General features: G+C 38.4%; 1 protein-coding gene across 1 annotated transcript in view; it reads left to right on the top strand.

Moving 5' to 3' along the window:
- TTC29 (tetratricopeptide repeat domain 29) overlaps positions 1-21,312 on the top strand; it is a 359,710-nt gene that overhangs the window by 253,885 nt on the left and 84,513 nt on the right. The window contains exon 8 of the mRNA XM_073341296.2: positions 19,206-19,297. Coding sequence (XP_073197397.1) covers positions 19,206-19,297 — 92 coding nt within the window. The remainder of the gene's footprint in view (positions 1-19,205; positions 19,298-21,312) is intronic.

The following is a 21,312-nucleotide window of genomic DNA, read 5'->3' as shown; positions in this document are numbered from 1 at the left end:
GTTGGTTGAGTTGAGCAATGATTTCTTCAGTATCAGCTGGTTTACTGTATGCTTATAGTTGATGATGGATTTCCCTCTTCAAAGGAGACATTAATAATTTGATGTTCCAGAAACTTTCTATTATCTTTTTCATGATTCTTCAGTGCTTCTTGGATTTTCTTCCATGCAGATTGACTGAACTGTGGAAGAGAGGGTGTTATGTTATTTGTCCTGTTATAAACATGTGGTTTCTGGTGTTCAGAGAAGTCAACCCTGATGCTGCAGATGATCAGTCTGAATAGGCTGATAAATCCTTATAGTCAGAGGTTCTGGGTTGTGAAGTTGAATGCAGACATTTCAGACTGAGAGAGCAGTTTATGATCCAGAATACTTTACAGAGTGAGATTTAGTGGTTGCAATGGCAAAGGAGAAATACGGATTTTTTTGCCTTTTCCAGGGTTCTGGAATAATAGATTAGACTATAATTCCTTGTGCTGAAATCTTTCTGCATGTCCACAAGTTTTTGACCACAAACACTCCAAGTTTTCTTTCCTTCTTGCTGCTGCATTAACAGGTGTTTGAGAACCTATGGGAATGAGGAGCAGAAAGACCGGTAATAGAGATAAAGAATTTGGCATGGACACTTGATTTGTTCATGACCAGGAGAAGCTCCTTGACCAACAAGATGAGCACAGTCTTCGTTCCATTCAAAGGCCAAAACCATAGTTGAAAGCAGCCCAAGATTATCTGGAAATTATGATATTGTCAGACAGAGTTTCCTAATCACCATCTCTTGCATTATTTTTTCTTAAAACAGGAGGGTTAGAAACCAGGTGATCATTTACTAACCTGTGGCTTTTTGATCCTGGGTCAAATAATTGCTTTTTTGGAGAATGCTGGAACCTTTGTTCTTTCAGTTAAGATGCTCAGCTTTATATATTAGTGTGTGTTTTATAATAATGTTTAATCAACAGATAAAAACAACTTGACAGATGGTAGAAAACAAATTTGCCTTTTTTGTTAAATATGAAACACTCCCAATACAGTAGTGAATGTAAATGGGATTCACTAGGGTGGATCATAAAATAGTTTAAGTATCCTCACTTACGCTGTAGGTTATTAATATTTTCATCACTTGTGTGCTAATTAAAATAAACATATTAAATAGAGTTTAACTTACGAATGTTGTATAAAATTGCGAGATCAACTCTCTTTACATAAACTGAGAAGACTTTCATTTAGAAAAATAGGTTAGTTTTCACTTAAAAAAAAAAGTACCACATTATGAGAATGAGAAAAGAAATAGGTAGTATTTTATTTCATGCATTCTTTTCATCCTCAACTGTGATCAATATATACAACAGTAAAATATCAATGGTTTCAGTGCCACTGAGCACAAGTTTTCTTTACTCTCCAATTAGAAATCATTGCCTAAAATTTACCCTTCTGTTCTCAATTTAATGGTCTCTGTATCCAAGGGGAGCTCAGATGCTTACAGAGATGAAATCATTGCATCCTGTTCCCAGAGGACTACTGGTTATCATTAAACATAACATACAAACAATACTGCTAGGAGCCAGTTTGCTTCATGGTAATGTGTAGTTCATCACCAGCTTCTGTAGCATGCTAAAGAGGTCTTGCCACTCAGCTTGGGACTATTTGAGTGTAGACTCAGGGGTCTCAGCAGTTATTTTCCTGCTTTGCATCAGAGTTTTCATCTTCTTTATCCTTTTGTGCTGTGGCCCACCTCAGGCAGTCTTCTTCTGGGGGAATCTAAAAGGAGCAGCTGTTACAAATACCATTTCCTCAAATTGTTGCCATTTGGTTCCTTTTGCTATTTAGTGTGTCACTTCCTCCCCCCCAACATGCACACACACCAGTATGCATATAAACTTGTTTCTCTTTCATTATCTCTTCTAACAAAGGGGAGAAGCTTATGTTCAAAATATTCATTGTCTGACACAGTAATTAAAAGGTTGAAATTATTAAGCTACAATCTGTTATATCAAAAATATAGCCTCTTTTCTAGAGAATGGAATATTTTCAGTGAATATAATTTTTATTGCTAAGCATGTAGTATATAGAATAGAATATATTGCTAAGCATGTAGTATATAACGTGACTAATTGTTGATCAATTATTTATTTGATACATGTAACCTCAGTTTTGCAAAGACTGGGGGCAAGTCTACACTATAAAATTAAGTTTACCTAAGTTACCTTGGTGTACAGCCACTATAGTAATTAAATTGCTTTTGCATGTCCACACTACGCTCCTTTTGTCAGCGGTGGGTATCCTCACCAGGAGCGCATGCAGCAATTTAACTGTCCCTGTGGGGCATTGTGAGATGGCTTCTGAAAGTCAGCAACAGTCGATGTAAGCAACGCAGTGACTATACTGACACTGCGTCGACCTAACTACATACCCTAAGTGCTATACCTCTGGCAGAGGTGGAGTTATTAAGTCGGTGTAGTGGGAGAGATACACAGGTGGAAGAATATTTTAGTGTATTTAGACACTAACAGAGTTAGGTTGACGTAAGCTGTCTTACATGTAAACCAGGCCTGAGTTCAGTGGGACTGTTCAAGCGTGTAGAGTTAAATACGTGTGTAAGTCTTCGCAAGATTGAGACTTAACTCCATTTAACATCTTTGTGGTATTTTTGGGTGTCAAGCAAGGTCCGCTTTATTATTGTATCTAATTGCTTTTGCCATGTTTGGAAAAAAGTATAAATGTCTGAAATATAAAAGTCTACTGTGGATTTTGCCATGAAGAGGTTAGCTGGTTGCTGTCTAGACTAACTCGACAGTAGGTCTTGCTATAGATGCTTCTCTCCAAAATTGTATTGCTAACCAAATATTTGTTACAAATATTTTCATATAATTAGAAATCTTGTATATGGCAAAGTATTGCATATTTGACATGGTTTTTTAAAGGTATATTGCATATTTGATATAGTTTTTTAAACTGAATGTAGATTTTATGGCTAGAAACATTAGATAAGATCTGATCATACCTAGACTCTGTATTCTGATTGTTTTTGAATATCGGAAATTCTTTAAGGGAAAGCAATAGTGTTCCTCCTCTGGAGTCTGTCTGGTTTTTTTGGGGCGGGGAGGAGAACTTTGCATCTGAGTGAAGGAGCACTTCTGATTGATGTGAACTCAGGGAGCACAGTACTTATAGGTCAGAATTCTTTGTGTAAATCAGGGGTTGATGAGAGAGTTGTCCAAATATTGATAAGTTTTCAAGGTTTACACAATTATGAGATGTGCCACCATTACCAGGCATTTGATGAAGATTTGAAGATCTGTAGCAAAAGGAGACGGGGGCACTTGTATTGGTAGTGATCATTGCCCACAAAAAATCTTCTCTTTGTTACCCTGAGTGAAATGTGTAATTATGAATCTCTCAGGCTGAGTGTCTTGAACCAGTCCTACAACTTCAGGGAAGGGATGATTGTTGCCATCGTCACCACATGAAACCTGAACATTCAGTTAATTTGTTCAGCTTCATATGGAAAGAAGATATAACTTTTTAATTTGGATTTGTATGGTGCTAGGCATTTCCCGGTACCATGAGGGATTTTGTTGATTGCTTTGTTTTAGAGAAGCCTCTTCATCTCTAAGAAGTTTCTCATTACAGGGATCCCTGAAGAGGGATGGGAATAGAGGATTGAGGTAGCATGGAGTGGAACTGAATAGAGTGCCCTTTCTCAAAAATGTCATGACATTTTTTCCCTTCAGTGCTCACCTATGTGACACCCAAATTTGCATCTTAGTGATGCCTTGTTTGTCTTGGAGCAAATCAGTGGTTTTCCTTTGGGGTCTGTGGTTAAAATGCTTTCCTGTTTGCTCAGATAACGGTGTCAGAATAGCTCCATTACTAATGGACTGGATTTCTCTTGGGTAACATGCCCCAAATATATACTCTGAGGGGAAACCCCCTTAAAAGTGATTCAGTTAAAGAAAATTAGAATTAACATAAAAATCATATGCCATGGAAAAATAGAATATACTGAAAGCATGTTACTAGATCAGAAGATTATCATGCTTTTGGAAAGCTTTGATTCAGCAGAAAATAATAGCATTTGTAAACATCCCTTCTTACAGTTAATAGCCTGACTTTTTTGTCTCAGGGTTGCTTCTCAAGAGTAGGAGACTCATGTCTCTTTTAGTTCTCAGTTTTTATCACTTAAGCCCCCATTTCCCCACCTCCTCCCCCAGAAAACTAAAAAGATGATGAGCTATAGTCTTGGCTACCTATCGTGATAGATTAATCTAAAATAAATCAACCTTTCGGCATAAACATGTTTACATGACCATCAGTATCCGTTGTTGGGAAATTTGTGTCACAGGCAGTAGGGGAATTGGCATTGTGAACCAGTGTCAGGAAGTCTAAAAGACTAACTTTGAGTATTTCTCTGTATCAGATAATGTTGTGTGAAACTTGCTGGCTTTGTTATTTGTGAATGTCACATCTGTGCAATTTTGCTTTAAGTTTCCAAACCTAGAGTTCCAAAGGCGAAACTCAAATTGAAACCATCAAGATTCATTTACATTTATGCATTGCATATGATTGCTTAGACTTCACATAGTTATTGTTCACAAGATTTTTGATTGTCTAATTTTATTATGAAACTACAAAACATGCACACTAAGAATTAATGGCTATGCAAAGACTGTAAAGGACCATGGCTGGGTTCCTTCATGCTACCAAAATGAAAATAATAAATAATAAAAATTTGTTCCTGAGAATCAGTGAAAGATTCTCTGCAATCTAAATAATTTGCACAAAATGTAGCTGGTTTAGTTTTCATGTTCGAACATGAAGCTAGCAGAGTTTTACTTGGTTTTCAGTTTCCTTGCAGAAGGCTCACATAGCTGTAATTTCAAACTGTCTGAAGTGTTTGATCATTGAAGGCACAATCATAACACAGGCTATTCTGACATGCAAGGGAGTGAGAAAGTATATGGAGCACTCTTATTCCCATGCCATGTCTTCACCGCTATTTCAACCCAAGTTGCCTAACACGGTTTAGCTAACCATGTTAAGAACTTTCCTTTTATTTGCAGGGAAGACAAATCCTATATGTCAGCCAGTGCAGCTGAGTTGGTGCAGCAGATGATGTAATCATTGCTAAGTATAAGGCTGGTGCAGATTACATTTTCCCCATCCCCTAGTAGCAAGGTGGGAGCCAGGAACCAAATTGTGTGTGCCCCTTATACCATGCCCCTTACACAGACTTGTAGCAGTTTAAAGCCACAGTTAAGGCCTTTTGTCCCATTTGAGGCTTTTGAAACCTGAATTGTTTCCTTCCATGAGTCAAAATAGGTGTATTAAAGGACATTTTCTGCCAATTATGGTGAAACTGTTCTCTGGTGCAGCCAGTTAAAAATGACCACCCTTCCATTTCCAGACACTGTTTCAATCTGTGTCATTCTCATAGGATAAAAAAGTAAAATTAAATACAAAACCATATAACAGTGAGTATACATTATGGGTTATTTAGTGCTTAATCTTTTTATTAAAAAACAGAAATGTAAGAACTCTGATGTGTAGGGCTGTGGAAGATCTGGAAATGTTTTTGTGAAAAATTGTACAGTTCATTTCTCAGGTGATTAGATACTCACAAAAGCTTTTTACATGTTTTGAGAAATGGAGGATTTGCACCAAAATCATACAAACCCTATGAATTTGTACATTTTTGTTGCAAATCCACCTTACTTTAACTGAATTGGACCTTTTTGTGTAAAAACTTCAAAACAGTATGTGGATTTTCATGAAAATAAGGCAAAGTTCAGTTTCTTAATGAAATACAAATATTGTTAAATTCTGAAGAGGCTTTTTAGTTTGATTTCAAACATTTTCCATAAGCGCATATAGTTAACGTGAAAAGAGCAGGCATTTTAAAAGAATATTATAATTGAATATGAACAAACTGTTATAATGATTAGTTTCTTAAATTTTATAAATCAGGCCCCAATCCAGCAATTCATTTACTTAGGCATGGTCTTAAATTTCAGTATGTGAGAAGTTCCATTGACTTCAGTGGGATTACTCATGTATTTAAAATTAAGCACATGCTTAAAATTTTTGCTGGATTGAAATCATAACAGTTATATAAGAGTGAGGGGGGAGATCTATTGTCTAGACTTAAAGAATTTAAACATTTGTCGTTTGACAGACAGATGAATAACTTGAAAAGCTAGAACATTGCAATATGCCAATTTATACTATAAAACCTAGAGCTTGCTGTGGCATTGCTAGCCGCAGTTTGTTTTGCTGTTTTACTTTCAGCTTTTATATTATTTTAGAGCTGATCAAAAGAATTGGTAGCAAAGTATGAAGTAAATTGTACATCTAAATAAATCGATTTAACATCCTTAGTGCTTTAAGTGATTTTAGTAATATTAATATTTAAAATATTTCTTTCTGAAATCTTTTTATGACTACATATAGCAATAATAGCCACCATTTCATTCTACTGTTTTTCATAGTAGAACATTACACAGTGAACATTGTAAAAATATTATCTTTTAGCATTGAAATGGATGCTCAGAATTGATTTAAACTGTTTATTTGCATGTAAATGACTCAAGTTTTATTCAGTCAATAAAAATATAGTCTATTAATCCATTTGCTATATTTCTTACATAGGTTAAGACTTACAAAAATGTAAGGTTTCCTATTGAATTAGAACTTTGTGCAGATATGAAAGTTAAAGGCAGAGAAATTACATTCTTTAAATTGCATTTTAAATTTTATAAAATATTTCCCCAGCTTATCTCCAATTTTTTTTTCTGTCTATATACTATAGCTTTCTATTTTTTGGATTGTTTGTTTTATTTAGGAAGATTTTTATTATATAAACACATTTTTATGGATAGAAATAAAGATATAAATAAGCGTTAAGCAGAATATTGATAGAAACTCAGTGGCAAGAAGTTATGGGCACTGAAGCATGCACATGCATACACTATGATATTAGGGTCTTAGGAGGCTGCAGCAATTTGACAGCCAGGTATATTAGTGTTGACACAGCTATGCGATAAAAGCAATTCAGACATCTGGATCACAGTGTTGCTCTACAAAGGCATTTCTGAACAGTTCATGCATTTGTACTTACCCAAGTCCCCAGTTTTGTCCACCCCCTCTCACTGTTTCCTTCTCTGCTTCTGTCTGACTTCGCTTTGTATGTACTTGAGGAATTTCATTTTTCCTTTACAAGTCACCTCCATCTGCTTATGTGGCCCTTACGCCACACATCATATTCAGCTATTCTCAAGATGAAGGGCTGTATTCTTATCACTACCTCTGTCTCATGCTTGTCACTGCTCAGCACTCAGCGCCACACTGGCTTGTTTTGTCAATAACCGTTTATTTGTTGCTGGAATAGTAGCAACCATTACATATGACCTCCCTGTTTCATCAATTATGGATAAATTATTGGATGTGAACATCTGCAAAAGCTTGCTGTTGAACTCACCTCCTGGCTGGGATTAGATAAAGTATTAAACTGTTGTTTATTGTCAGGACAAAAGTCTACTGGGAAGCCAGGGAATTCCAAGAGTAGCAGACCCCCATCAGCAAGCACCAAAAATTGTTTAGTATTGCCACTGTTTCCCACAAGATCGTAGCCATTTATTATTTACACTTATTACTAGTTGTTATAACATACTTGATAAAAGCTCTTGGCAGGCATAGTGTTTGTAGCCATTGTCACATCTGTCAGGATGGAAAGGATACATAAATTGTTTTTTCCTCTTATATCAGTGTTAAAGGATAACAGATGAAGCTTCTTCTCTCCAGATGGTTATACCATGTTTTATTTTGAAGAAATATGTCCAACTGGCTGGTTTTGAAAACATTACATTCCAGTTCTAAATTAGAGTTACAAACACCTTTGCTATAGTAATGGCACATGCAATGAAGATTTCAAATTGTACAAAAATACTATACTAGAATGTCTGGGATTTTTTGAGGCATGTATAGGCTTCTGCACTAAGGGAACAGGTTGGAATATTTTTGTATTGAGTCAGACCTTACATGAGGTTCAGTAAGGGAGATTATATGCATTGCTTCTGAACTGATACATCCATTGCAGAAATAGAGTCAGAATTAAGAGTTACTATTAGTGCTGATTACAGCATAGAAAAGCATGACAAGGAATAGTAGTACTGATGAAGAAAGAAGCATAAGAAGGAGTATCAACAACAAAATATTAGCGGGGAAAAGTGACCACAATTAACCTTTATTTAATCACCTAATAAATATTTTGTGTCGTTAAGGCCCCGATGCAGCAAAATGCTAAGCATATGAGGTGAAATCTTGGCTCCACTGAAGTCAGTGGGAGATTTATGTTACCCCTTGAAATAAGTTTTGGTGCTAAATTACTTGTAATTACATCCTATCAATTTGAATCCATTCTGCCAAAATATATACGTTACATTATATAAAATATACATTATGTAATATACATTGTGTGTCAGCAAGAGATTTGTGGAATATTCTTCTTTCCGAGACATTAATCCTGCAAGCACATATGCACATTAATAGCTTGAAACACATGGTTTCAAAGTGTCTACTCACATGCTTTATGTTACTCGCATGCATAAATGTTTTCAGGATTTGAGTGTTAGATTGCAAGTTCCTTGGGGGAAGGAACTGTATCTTCATACTTGTTTATACAGTGTGTAGAGGAATGGGGCCTTGATCCTTACTGGGGCCTGTGGGCTCTACCATAATAAGTACGTTATAAATAATCTTTGTTTGCCATTTGACTTCTCCCACTTTGCAATGTAATTATGCAGCAGGAGCCACATCATGAAACCCATACTCAGATTTTGCTTCGCCCTTACTCAGGTAGGTCTGTAGGCATGTAGACACTTGACCAAACAGTGTTAAAAACTGATAGATTAAACCGATATACATGCATAAGAATGGAGTGAACCAGGGTCAGAAGGACACATACCACTCCCAACACTCTGGAAATCTGAAAAAAAAATTGATGCAGCTTTGGGTTGCAGTAATTTTCCTAGAGAGACCTTCTGTTGTGTGGAACCTCTGCTTTAATGGGGTTGTAGGAGCAGTTGCAGCAGAAAGCCTCAAAGCCAATGTGACAGCATAGGTCCTCTGTTTTGGTGACACTGCCTTTGGAAGATCCTGTCACCTCCAAACGGTTTAGAGACCAGCTCCCTTTTCTTCTGTATGGGGTTCAAACCCCACCCCAAAACAGAAGAAATTAAAGGAAACTCCAGGATGGAATCCTTTGATAAATTTTCCTTCCTGTGCTCTGAGCCAATGTTTTTAAAACAGTAGTAGTATGAGCTGCCTTAAAAAAATCAACAAAATATAAATTTCTTTGACATCTTTTGTAGTGCTCTTCCCAAATTGCAGATTAAAATGCCCATGTAGCACCAGTGTCTTTATTTTAACTGCATAATATGTCTAGAAAAAGATTCTGTTTACTGGCATGTCAGAATTATGTGCTTTTTCTGGAAGTGCATAAGAGGCATTAAGTGCACATTGCATCATCTATCTATCTACCAGCACCTATTGTTGGCTCCAGTAAAATATCCTCAGATGCTGCTACCCAGTCTAGGCCTTAGCCTGTTACTGCAGCGCTTGTCAGAAATCATTAGCTAGTGATCTCTTTGACTAATGTTGCGGTTGATTGTCTAAATCATGCTCAAGAACTGTAAATGAGGCAGAAACATCTTTACAGCTCACCGACTGTGAAATGGCTAAACAGGGTTAGACTGTCAGAAATCAAAATAAATGTATTTCCAATAAAATTTGACAACAATTTAAAGTGCAGGTTTGGAAGCAGAACTGTATTTTGTGTTTTTAAAGTTACAGTAGTAGAAATTAGTATCCTCCTGTCACTTTTTTTTGCAAGAACAAATTGATAAAATATTGATAGCAGCAGTAATCTTTTGTTAACATGGATAGTCATTTTTCCAACATAAATTCTCACCTTAGAATCTCACTTTTGTGTCCTTTATCACCATATGTTCATATCATAGAATCATAGGACTGGAAGGGACCTCAAGAGGTCTTCTAGTCCAGTCCCTGCAGTCAAGACAGGACTAAGTATTATCTTCTAGTCCATCCCTGACAGGTGTTTATCTAACCTGCTCTTAAAAATCTCCAGTGATGGAGATTCCATAATCTCCCTAGGCAATTTATTCCAGTGCTTTACTACCCTGACCGTTAAGAAGTTTTTCCTATTGTCTGACCAAAACTTCCCTTTCTGCAATTTAAGCCCATTGCTTCTTGTCCTATCCTCAGAGGTTAACGAGAACGATTTTTCTCCCTTCTCCTTGTAGCAATCTTTTATGTACTTGAAAACTGTTATGTCCCCTCACAGTCTTCTCTTTTCCAGACTAAACAAATCCAGTTTTTTCAATCTTTCCTCATAGGTCATGTTTTCTAGACCTTTAATCATTTTTGTCACTCTCCTCTGGACTTTCTCCAGTTTGTCCACATCTTTCCTGAAATGTGGTGCCTAGAGCTGGACACAATATTGTAGCTGAGGCCATATCAGCAAAGAATAGAGTAGAAGAATTACTTCTTGTGTCTTGCTTACAACGCTCCTTCTAATACATCCCAGAATGATGTTTGCTTTTTCTGCAATAGTGTTACACTGTTGACTCATATATAGCTTGTGATCCACTATGACCACCAGTACTTTCTGCAGTACTCCTTCCTAGGAAGTCATTTCCCATTTTGTATGTGTGTAATTGATTGTTCCTTCCTAAGTGGAGTATTTTGCATTTGTCCTTACTGAATTTCCTCCTATTTACTTCAAACCATTTCTCCAGATCATCCTCCAAAGTATTTGTAACCCCTCCCAGCTTGGTATCGTCTGCAAGCTTTATAAGTGTACCTTCTATGCCATTATCTAAATTATTGATGAAGATATTGAACAGAACTGGACCCAGGACCAGTCCCTGCAGGACCCCACTTGATATGCTCTTCCAGCTTGGCTGTGAATAACTGATAACTAGTCTCTGGGAATGGTTTACAAACCAGATATGCATCCACCTAGCTTCATCTAGGTTGTATTTCCCTAGTTTGCTTACGAGAAGATCATGTGAGACAGTATCAAAAGCCTTAGTAAAGTCAAGATATACCACATCTACCATTTCCCCCCATCCACAAGGTTTGCTACCCTGTCAAAGAAAGCTATTAGGTTGGTTTGACACGATTTGTTCTCGACAAATCCATGCTGACTGTTACTTATCACCTTATTATCTTCAATCTTAAGCAAATTGATTGCTTAATTATATGCCCCATTATCCTTCCAGGTACTGAAATTAAGCTGACTAGTTTATAATTCCCCAGGTTATCCTTATTCCCCTTTTTATAGATTGGCACTATATTTGCCCCTTTCCAGTCTTCTGGAATCTCACCCATCTTCCATGACTTTTCAAAGATAATCACTAATGGCTCAGATATCTCCTCAGTTAGTGCCTTGAGTATTCTAGGATGTATTTCATCAGGCCCAGGTGACTTGAAGATGATTGACTTGTGTAATTAATTTTTAACTCATTCTTTCCCTATTTTAGCCTCAGATCCTACCTCATTTTCCTGGTGTTCACTGTGTTAGACATCCAATCGCTACTAAACTTTTTGGTAAAAACTGAAAAAAAAAAGTCATTTAGCACTTCTGCCATTTCCACATTTTCTGTTATTATTTCCCCCCCTCATTGAGTAACGGGCCTTCCCTGTCCTTGGTCTTCCTCTTGTGTCTAATGTATTTATGGAATGTTTTCTTGTTACCCTTTATATCTCTATCTAGTTTAATCTTGTTTTGTACCTTGGTCTTTCTAATATCATATCCCTACACTGTCTATTTCCTTGTGAAAGGACCACCAAGGTATACCTATTGAGGTATTATGACAGATTCTCCAGTGTTGCAATGTATATGTTTTATATTGTTGGGACTCTACTAAAATCAGTGGGGTCACTTGTGTAAAATTAGAGTAATTGAGCAATGGATCTATTCCACAGTGCCTATCATTATGGACTGTTATTGGGATGAGGAGACCTTCCTCTAGTGTTCCTGAAACATAAACTCCTAAATGTTCAAAGGATCATACGGCGTTTTAGCCATACAGTTGTCATTGATGTTAACAGGATTCAAGTTGCTAAAATCATTCAACTTACATGTACTTACAACTTGTAAGTTTAGGAGAGCATATTTTAGTAATATAATACTTAGTGAATAAAATTGATATGGTTTATTCTCTGAAGCATAAGGGGATGTGTGTGATGTTTGAACAGTTTTACTATATTTGGTGCTTTAGTATCAAGCAAGAAACTTGTTTATAAATTACAAGCTTTCATGTTGATTCAGAATTAAAGATAGACAAAAAAGGTGATTCAAATGCACTATGATGATGTGCCTCCCTCTCTCTCAAATGTACAGCCATAACTAGCTTTTTATTTGGCAAAGGACAAAAGGATGACCACTTCAGCCCTATTTTGAGGATTTATGTGGTGTATATAGACTTGCTTTCTGAGCTTGCTTTCTGCACCAAAGTGACTTTCAGCCACAACAGACCTGTTAAGACCCAGGGAGAGAGATATTGTTCTCAGAACCAGCCTTTCTAAACAGAAATGCTGTTCACTCAAATATTCATTCTGTCCTGTGTCTTTACATAAGTCTATGTCCAGTGATTATCCTGGTAAGAGTTTGGTTCTCACTTGCAGTCTGCTGTTTTAAAAAATCCTAGCCTTGAGGCTTGACACTTGAGGCAGTGTTGTGAAGGAAATGATATGGGGAAGGAAAGATCAAGGTCAAAGATAATTCCAAGTTTATGGAAAACATAGGTATGAGTGGGAAACTTTCCCCACCTGTTGTAAGACACAGTTTACAGGCACTGTGTAGGATCAAAACTCATCATGCAATTTGACTTTCAAACAAATATATTAATAGGAAGATAACCTAAAGCCAAGTCCAAGCTTTCTCTCCAGATTTGGCTGCTCCTATGGTGCCTAGATAAGAGCTACTCATCGCACACGTGTCTCAGACCCAAAATCTCTGCCTTTTTTATTTCCTCCCACTAATGTTCTCTCATTGTTGGCAGGGGTTGTGGGTCACATTGACTTTAGCCCTGGTGTGCAGGACAGATTACTAACCCTTTCTTGTCCTGATCCCATGGGATTTGTCCACCATATCACCGGGGGCAAAAGAGGGATCTACGTTGAGAAAGGAAATGTATTTGTGTATGAGGCTGCTTTTCTTGCTCAAAGAAAGCACTCAATGTTTTGAGTCATATAGTTGCAGGAGGTTGAGATAAAGCCATCAATATACTTGGTCAGCACAGGCTAAGAAGAGATATATGACAAAATCAGTGCTTCAATTATAATTTTTCTTCCATTAATTTTATTTCATATTTTCTTTTTCGATGGTTCAAAACAAAGTGAAAATAGCTATATCCTCTTATTTTGAGAACTGTACAATAATTTGATCAGTTCAACTGCACATAGAATATGAACTCATTCTACAAGATTCCAAAAGTACAAAAGTATCAACCTTTATTTGAAAAGATGTTATAATGGACCTAGCAACATCAAGTTCATGCATTTCAATAGTCAGCCTTCCTCAGAACCTCTTGTACAAAGCAAAATTTTTAAAACCCACTTTAAACCCTTCCAATAACTCTAAACCTCATAAACCCTACCTTCTGCTCTTTTGATGTGTCAGCAGGAAATTCATCAATCAGACTATGCAGGTACCAAATAAACCTCTGTAATGTACATTAGCAGTATAGATTATCCTGTCTAGTCCAGTTTGTTATATCATTTATATATATATATATATATATATAAAAACACAAAATGTGAGAAAACAGAATATGCTTGCATTTTCATTACAAAGGAAATTACCAAAGGTCATGCTGAGTAGTATGCAATGCATAGTATTTTATCATAAAATGCATTTTTATTTCATGCTCTCAAGTAAAAATAAAGTAAAATCCATTTCTTTGCTGTACTTATTTGTAGTAGTTGACTAAATTCTGTGGGTATTTCAGCGTTGCAGCAGATATACACAAATGTACAGTTACTGTATGGCCTTCCAACCCTATTGACTTATCTCCTCCATGACTGCTGTGATTTCATAGCCACTGAACATCCTCTTCTAGACATCCATGTCCTCAGCACAGATTGGCCGAGAAGAAGGAGTGTAGCTGTTAGGGGGCTTATTCCTTCACCCACTTACTTCCCTGGTTCTTCTCACATGAACAGAGAGCAACAACACCCGTCCAAAGGTGCAAACAATTCGATGTTTATTGGGGTGAACTTCCAGCAAGCATGATTCCAGTTTCCTTCCTTAGTGTCCCCCTTCCCAGCTCTGAAACCACAGAGTCTTACCCGTGGCCCTGTTCCCATTCCTGCCCTTAGCTAAACATGATTCCAATTTCCCCACCCCCATTCTCTGTTCCCATTTCCCCCCCTCACACACACACATACACACTTCCTGATTGTCTGCAGACTATATAGTAAAACTTGATAGGTTTCAGAGTAACAGCCTCTGCTTAGCTATATCTTAACCAATCATTTTACTGAAATTTAACTAACCAATCCTAACATATTGTAACTTGATTATTTAACCAATTATATCCCACCACCTTAATTAGTTTACACCCGGCAAAATTAATTATACAGCAGACAGAAACAATCACAGAACCAGACAGAGATTATACAGACAAACAATAGGGAAATGGGGACTACAGTGATAGAACAACAAAGAAATGAGGATTTCACATCCCAACTATTGATAAGTGAGTTCTTGCCAGACAGGATGCTATCAAACTAAGTTTCCTTTTACATCTTCTAGGCACTTCCCTTTCTCTGGAGGCGATAGGCATTATCAGGACAGGATTGTGTTCCTAACAGCCCAATAGCACCTTATTTCAGTGTGACTAGTTTGGAATGTGAGGATCTGACCATTCGCTTCCCAGCTTGTGGCTGCCTCTGCTGCTTAGCCAAAGATCTTAGCCTAAGCACAGGGCCTCAGACTGTCATAGTAAGAGAAGGACCTTACACTGGCAGACAGTGATTTTGATTCTTTCTTGTATACCTCTATTACTAGCTAAGTGATAAGAATACACCTAAATTCTTAGAGTATAGGCCTTTACAGACAGGCCTGAATATCTATATCCTAACAGTAGCTAGCAGCGGAATTACTTCCTTGACCTGATTCCTACAAATAAGCTACTGCCAAGTGACAGATCAATTTGTATAAGGAAGGTTAGTGTGAATTTCTCTAGGTCTGAGTAGACGTGTACACATTTAAAGACAATGAGAACATTGTTCCCTCCTCCAAATGCCTACCCCAGCTCCTTTGCTAACGTTTGACCCTTCCTCGCGATTGCCCACTATCAGCAGCCAACTAGCTTTGCCAACCCCAGCTCAACCCTTTCCCCCTCATCCTCTGCTTGACTCTTCAGTGTCTTCTCCAAGCTATGGCATCCCAGTACTCACCACATTCAGCCTCAGGTCCCCTCACTGGTGCGATCCCACCAGGCTCTACCCAGCTACATTCTCCTTGCACCACCAGACCACTTTATCAACATCCCTCCCATCCTACTTGTGCTATTAACTTACTATCACCTAACTAAACTACCAGTCCCCTTGTAGAGGTATACAAGGGCTGGATTAAGGCAGTCTGTGCTATAGGCACACCATGATATGGACTGTCCTGTGGCATGGGTCAGCCACATGGGGACTCCTTCACTTTCTAGGTGAGGCAACAGAGATTCCCAAGTATTTACTCCAGCAGCCAGAGTGTATCTGGGTGGATGGGTTAGGACTACTGTAATGATATTTTCTTGCCAGAAATACTCTGTTGGGTGGTGTTGGCAGGACCCCTCCCACCAAAAAAGTAGGTCTTGGAGTTAACACCCTGTTGTCAGATACATGAGGCTCTTCTCAGAGCTGGCTGTTTCAGGCTAACTGAAGACTCTGGCATTGGTAACACTTGAGTTATGGTTTCAAGCTTGTCTTTACAACCATGAAGGCCACGTGCTTTTTTCTAAAATGAAAGTTACAATTTTGATGTAATCGTATGACTCCAGGACCTGGGGTTCTGGCACAGGTCTATAGTGCCTATATCTTAATCTGTCTCTTTAGGTATACAGTACCTTCTGATGTTTTCCCTCCCCAGCAGCTGTTAGTGAAACCTTGACCATAGATGAGGCTCTCAGGCTCCATTCACATATTCCGCTTGAGTGAACACTGAGCACCCAGAGCATACAGGGACAATTCCACATCTCCTTTCCTTTGAGGACTCGCCTCATTATGTGGTAGATCTGCAGTGGCTGAAGTTGGGGAAACAGTCTAAGGTGGACACATACAGTATATCTTGTCTGCGCCCCTCTTCATGTTCATGATTTATTTGGTTTATTTTTCTGCAGATGTTTTATGTGCAATTTGGGATTGTGTACACAAATATCTATCTCCTAAGCATCCTGTTCTGAGAAAGAGTTACAAGAGAGTAGGCTAGGCATACTTCTCAACTTGCCAAGTCCTAAATATGGGACACAGTGGGCCAGATCCTCAGCTGGTACCAATCAGCTTCAGTGGAGCTATGTCACCAGCTGAGACTCTGGCTCAGTGTGGGACCTTGACCCAAAATGAGGGACACAAAAAATCTTATTCAGACAGGAAAATTAAAATTCTACAGGATTTTTTCCTTTAGTGTAAATAGCTCTTTTTGTAACCTTGGTTGCACAAGTCTTTATTTCAGATAGATTTAAATAGTTTTCAACAATATATGTGACAGCATACCAGATTTGTGTAACTTTGGGACCAAAATAAGTAACGTCCCTCAAATGGGGGACATTTGAGAATTATGAGTGCCTTTGCACCTCCTTGTACAAGCAATGGCTTCAGCAATCCAGGTGGGAAAACCATTCTCTGGGGAGTGCAAGTGAGGTTACCACCTCTGCCTTCTCTAAGGATTTCTTCCTACCGGGAGCAGCTTTACTTTCTTTTGAGAGTTACCCTGGAACCTAGCTGCAGGGAGTACTAAGTCAGTTAATTGTCCCAGCATTCTGTCCAAGCCTCTTCCCTGGCCAATTCTACCTACTTTTCTGGCTGTTGAACCCCCTTGGTTAGAATGAAAGTGGCAGCCTCCTCACACCTAAGCAATCTTCCCTGACAGATTTTGGCCACATGAGGCCCTGCTTAAACAAGGAGTGATATCAGCCCAGTATGGAATGCCTTTGGAAACGTCCCCATATGGACATGGCAGAATGTCTGATGTGTACACAAATATTGCAAGGGGAATTGTATGCCCTCTGAGTTAATTGTAAAATTGCGAACTATTTCTTTAAATCTTGGACATTGGTGCTGTAAGGAGATTTTAATACTATCCCTGACTGTGCCTTAAGCTGGAATCTTAGAAAGACTTATTGAGGCCTTGAAGTCCAGGCCTGGATTAACCAATGTACATGCAATGCATTTGCACAGGGCCCCCATCTCAGGGGGCTCCAGGACCACAGGGGGAAACCTCTCTCCCCCACCTCCAAAACCACAATCTATGGAAGGAGGCAGGATGGGGTGGAGCATAATTTGAGGAGGTCCCTGCTTGCACATTGTGTTGAGAGCCAACAGGCTGGAGCAGGGAGCCGGGACAGGAGCTTTTGAGGGATGAATGTGGGGTGCGCTCAGACTGAACAGCTCACCAGGGCCTCCCATTCCACAAGGGGCAGGGAAGGTGGGAGGGTCCCCAATTGCCGTAGTGCACAGGACCCCAAAATTCTTTAATTCTGCACCATTGAAGACTTTAATTTGAGCAAGTACTCAGTCAAGAGAGAGTTCCAAGCTGGTGCTATGAGTCTTATGACCAATGTCATCTGTTCTCTTTTTGACATCTCATTTACTTCAATTCACAATGCCCTTCAAAACACAGGAAGTAATACTGCTGAATATGAAGACTGAAACTCTGTTGATGAGGTAATGAAGAGGAAATAGTGCAGAATACACATTGGCAAATGTTGCTTTCCAGTGCAGACATAGTTTAGATGACTCAAAAATAGAATGAGAATCCACTGAGGGTTGGATCAAATACCCTACCCAAGCCTATACCAGACATGCACAGTAGACAACAAGAAATCTCTGAGTGGAAGAAGCAGCAATAGGAGTGCTGAAATCCATGCTCACTGATGTTTGGCACACAGATGTTCTTCTTTGAACCCTCTACTTTACCAGATGAAGAGAGATGAGCTCTTAATACAAAGTGCCCTTTCTTTTCCCACAACATGAACTGTCCTAGACAGGCATCATGGGGTAGGTAAGGTGCTGTCATATGTCCCTTTACACCTCCCATCCCCCTTCAGTCTGGTAAATGACATTCACTAATCCTTTCTTGGAAATGTGCAAAAAGGATTTCTATAGATAGTCTTTGGAGATTTCCTGTGTCCTCATGTGTGTAATAGGTTGGGTCAAGGAACAAAGGGGGAGGGAGGAAAGAATGGGATTTCATTTTATATGCCTTCCTTCCTCATCCCCATTGGAAAAAAATGGATGAAAAAGGGAAATTATGCAATACAGATGATGTCAGTGTTAAATTAAATTAAGATCATATGTTTCTTGGTGGCAGCTGTAATCCTTTGATTATAGAAGAGGTCACGTTAATGGAGTACATTCCAAACAAGTATTAACAAATTGCTTGTGTGCTGGAATAATTAGTAGTGCATGTAATGAAATGATCTACAATGATCTTTTTTGATTAACCCTAGCTTAAATATACAAACTACAATTTATTCAATTTCCTTTATGCCTCAGAACTGTACCAAAAGCAGAGTTCTCAAAATTAGTGTTTTAAAGAAAGAAAATGTGCATTTCAGTGTATCATCTCAAAATATATCACATATGAATGCAGAATGCTCTTAAAATATTGACTCACAGATTTCTTTAAAAATATGCACAGCTCCTAAAATCTATTAAATTATAGATAAGCAAATTCTTTTGTAAATCATGTTTGTTTGGTTTTCTGCAGTGCTAAGAGTGATTTAAGGAAATTGGACATCCTTATGTTTATTACTTGTAATTATTACATATACAAAAATGAAATAGTGATTAAAAAGTAGCACTCTGTAGATAATAAAAACGGCATGTTAGCTCCTTGTATGGACAAATTGATTCTAAATCAAAAGCAGTAGTGTCTGATGTTATGTTTTTATTGTTTGTTTTTTCCTGCCTCACAGAATCTGAACACCTACAAAGAAATCTCCACAGAACTGTGTGATCTTGTTGGCCTAGGTAGAGCATATCAAGCTATAGCCAAGGTCCTGGTAAGGTAGGTTAGCACATCCTTGTCTTGCTGTCCGTGCAAATTCATTCAACTGTGAAAGACTTAAATTGTTAGAGGTCTGTCGCTTCCCATTACTGACTGCTTAAATTTTAAGCAGTGCCCTTCTTCCAGTAAGTGACCCTTTCATCGTAAGTTATTTTAAACCAGAACAGTTTTTTAAAAGTGCATGATCAAAGCTTTTCCTGTCTTTTTTGTTTGTTTGTTTTGTTTTGTTTTTATATTTTCAAAAAGTTAGGTAAAGGCCTTGCTGAAAGATAGAAATCCAGTCATACTTTACAGGTTAGAAAGCAGAAAGCCTAGAAAAGTATAGTATGCTCCAGTAAGTGTGCCTCAGTGTGACCTTTCAAGAACTCTTCTTAATAGAAGTTTCCATTTATTGTTCTACCTCACTTTTTCCATCGAGACATTTGTGTTTTGAGCACGTCTGGGTAAAACAATTTGTTGCAAATATAATTCTTCTCTGTTGTTTCAGTCTAGCATTTTGAGCCTTAAAAGCCTTTGCCAGGTGGATTAGTTTGAAATTAGAACTTTTACAAAAATCACGGATACAAAATGATGTAATGCAATTAACATATGATCAATAAAATCAAGGAAATTCAAAGTTAAAGTTTATGGATTGTCCTTGACTCATTCTGTTGTGCATAGGTATTGCAGGATATATGACGTACACATACTATTCCAAGACTCCAGCAATATCTGCACAAATCAGCCTTTATGGGAAAGAGAGCACTTGTACAGGGCAGGGACGGAGAGAGAGGGCTGACCAGACAGACACAACTTACATTTCCTTTCTCATCCTGGGTGCCATCAAAAGGTCCCAGCTTTGTATACAATGAGCACTTTCATAAAATCTCCCATTATTTCTCTATCACCAGTGCAGTACCACCATTGCCAGCAACAATGGGAGAGCTGGATCTGACTGACAACTGGTTCTTTTACCACTGTGCCATCTAAATCTGCTTTGAGCAGGAGAAAACTTGCTGCCTGACTTACATCAGCCAGACTTACCTCTAGCAGTCCCTTTACCTCCAAAGACTCTCTTTAGAGCTGGTTTCAGAGTAACAGCCGTGTTAGTCTGTATTCGCAAAAAGAAAAGGAGTACTTGTGGCACCTTAGAGACTAACCAATTTATTTGAGCATAAGCTTTTGTGAGCTACAGCTCACTTAGCTCACGGAAGCTTATGCTCAAATAAATTGGTTAGTCTCTAAAGTGCCACAAGTACTCCTTTTCTCTTTAGAGCTGGGCTTTGAGGCAGAGGGGAGGAGAGAGTATCATCCTGTGGCTCTGTGGAGTCAATACACTTGGAGAACAGAGTTACTATTAAGTAACTCCTTTATCTTTTTAGTGATGCCTGGTTTAAAAAGAAATTAAAGCAACTAAGAAATTTAAGCCCTTAGGTCTCATTTTCAAAAGTGACTTAAGCACTTAGCCTAAGGTCAGGTCTACACTATAAACTTACATGGGTATAACTGCGTTGCTCAAGGGTGTGAAAAATCCATACCCCTGAGCAACACAGTTATACCAACCTAACCCTCGGTGTAGACAGCGCTATGTCAACAGGAGGACTTCTCCCATCGAAATAGCTACCACTTCTTGCAGAGGTGGATTATTTACGCTGATGGGAGAAGCTCTCCCACTGGTGTAGTAGCATCTTCACTGAAGCATAACAGGTCACAGCTGCACCAGTGTGGCTACACTGCTGCAGCATTTTAAGTGTAGACCTGCCCTTAGTCTCATTGAAAGTCAGTGAGACTTAGACTTTTCAGTCTTTTAGGTGCTTTTGAAAATTTTACCCACTGTCTCCACAAGAGCTCCATTGTAGGAGACCAGCTAGCACTGACTTCCAAAGGTTAACTGAGAAGTCCTGCTAACTGAACAGTGACTGAGGCATTGCCCTCGTGAAACTAGCATCAGTTCTTGATGCTGTGTTGAGAGACTAGTGACTCATGAAAGTGTGAACTGAATTTCAAGATTTTAGATAATGGCACATTGTGGATTC

Source organism: Lepidochelys kempii, chromosome 4, assembly GCF_965140285.1.
Source record: "Lepidochelys kempii isolate rLepKem1 chromosome 4, rLepKem1.hap1, whole genome shotgun sequence".
Taxonomy (NCBI): domain Eukaryota; kingdom Metazoa; phylum Chordata; order Testudines; family Cheloniidae; genus Lepidochelys; species Lepidochelys kempii.
Note: the sequence above shows the minus strand (reverse complement) of the source record. Positions and strands in the feature narration are given on the sequence as shown.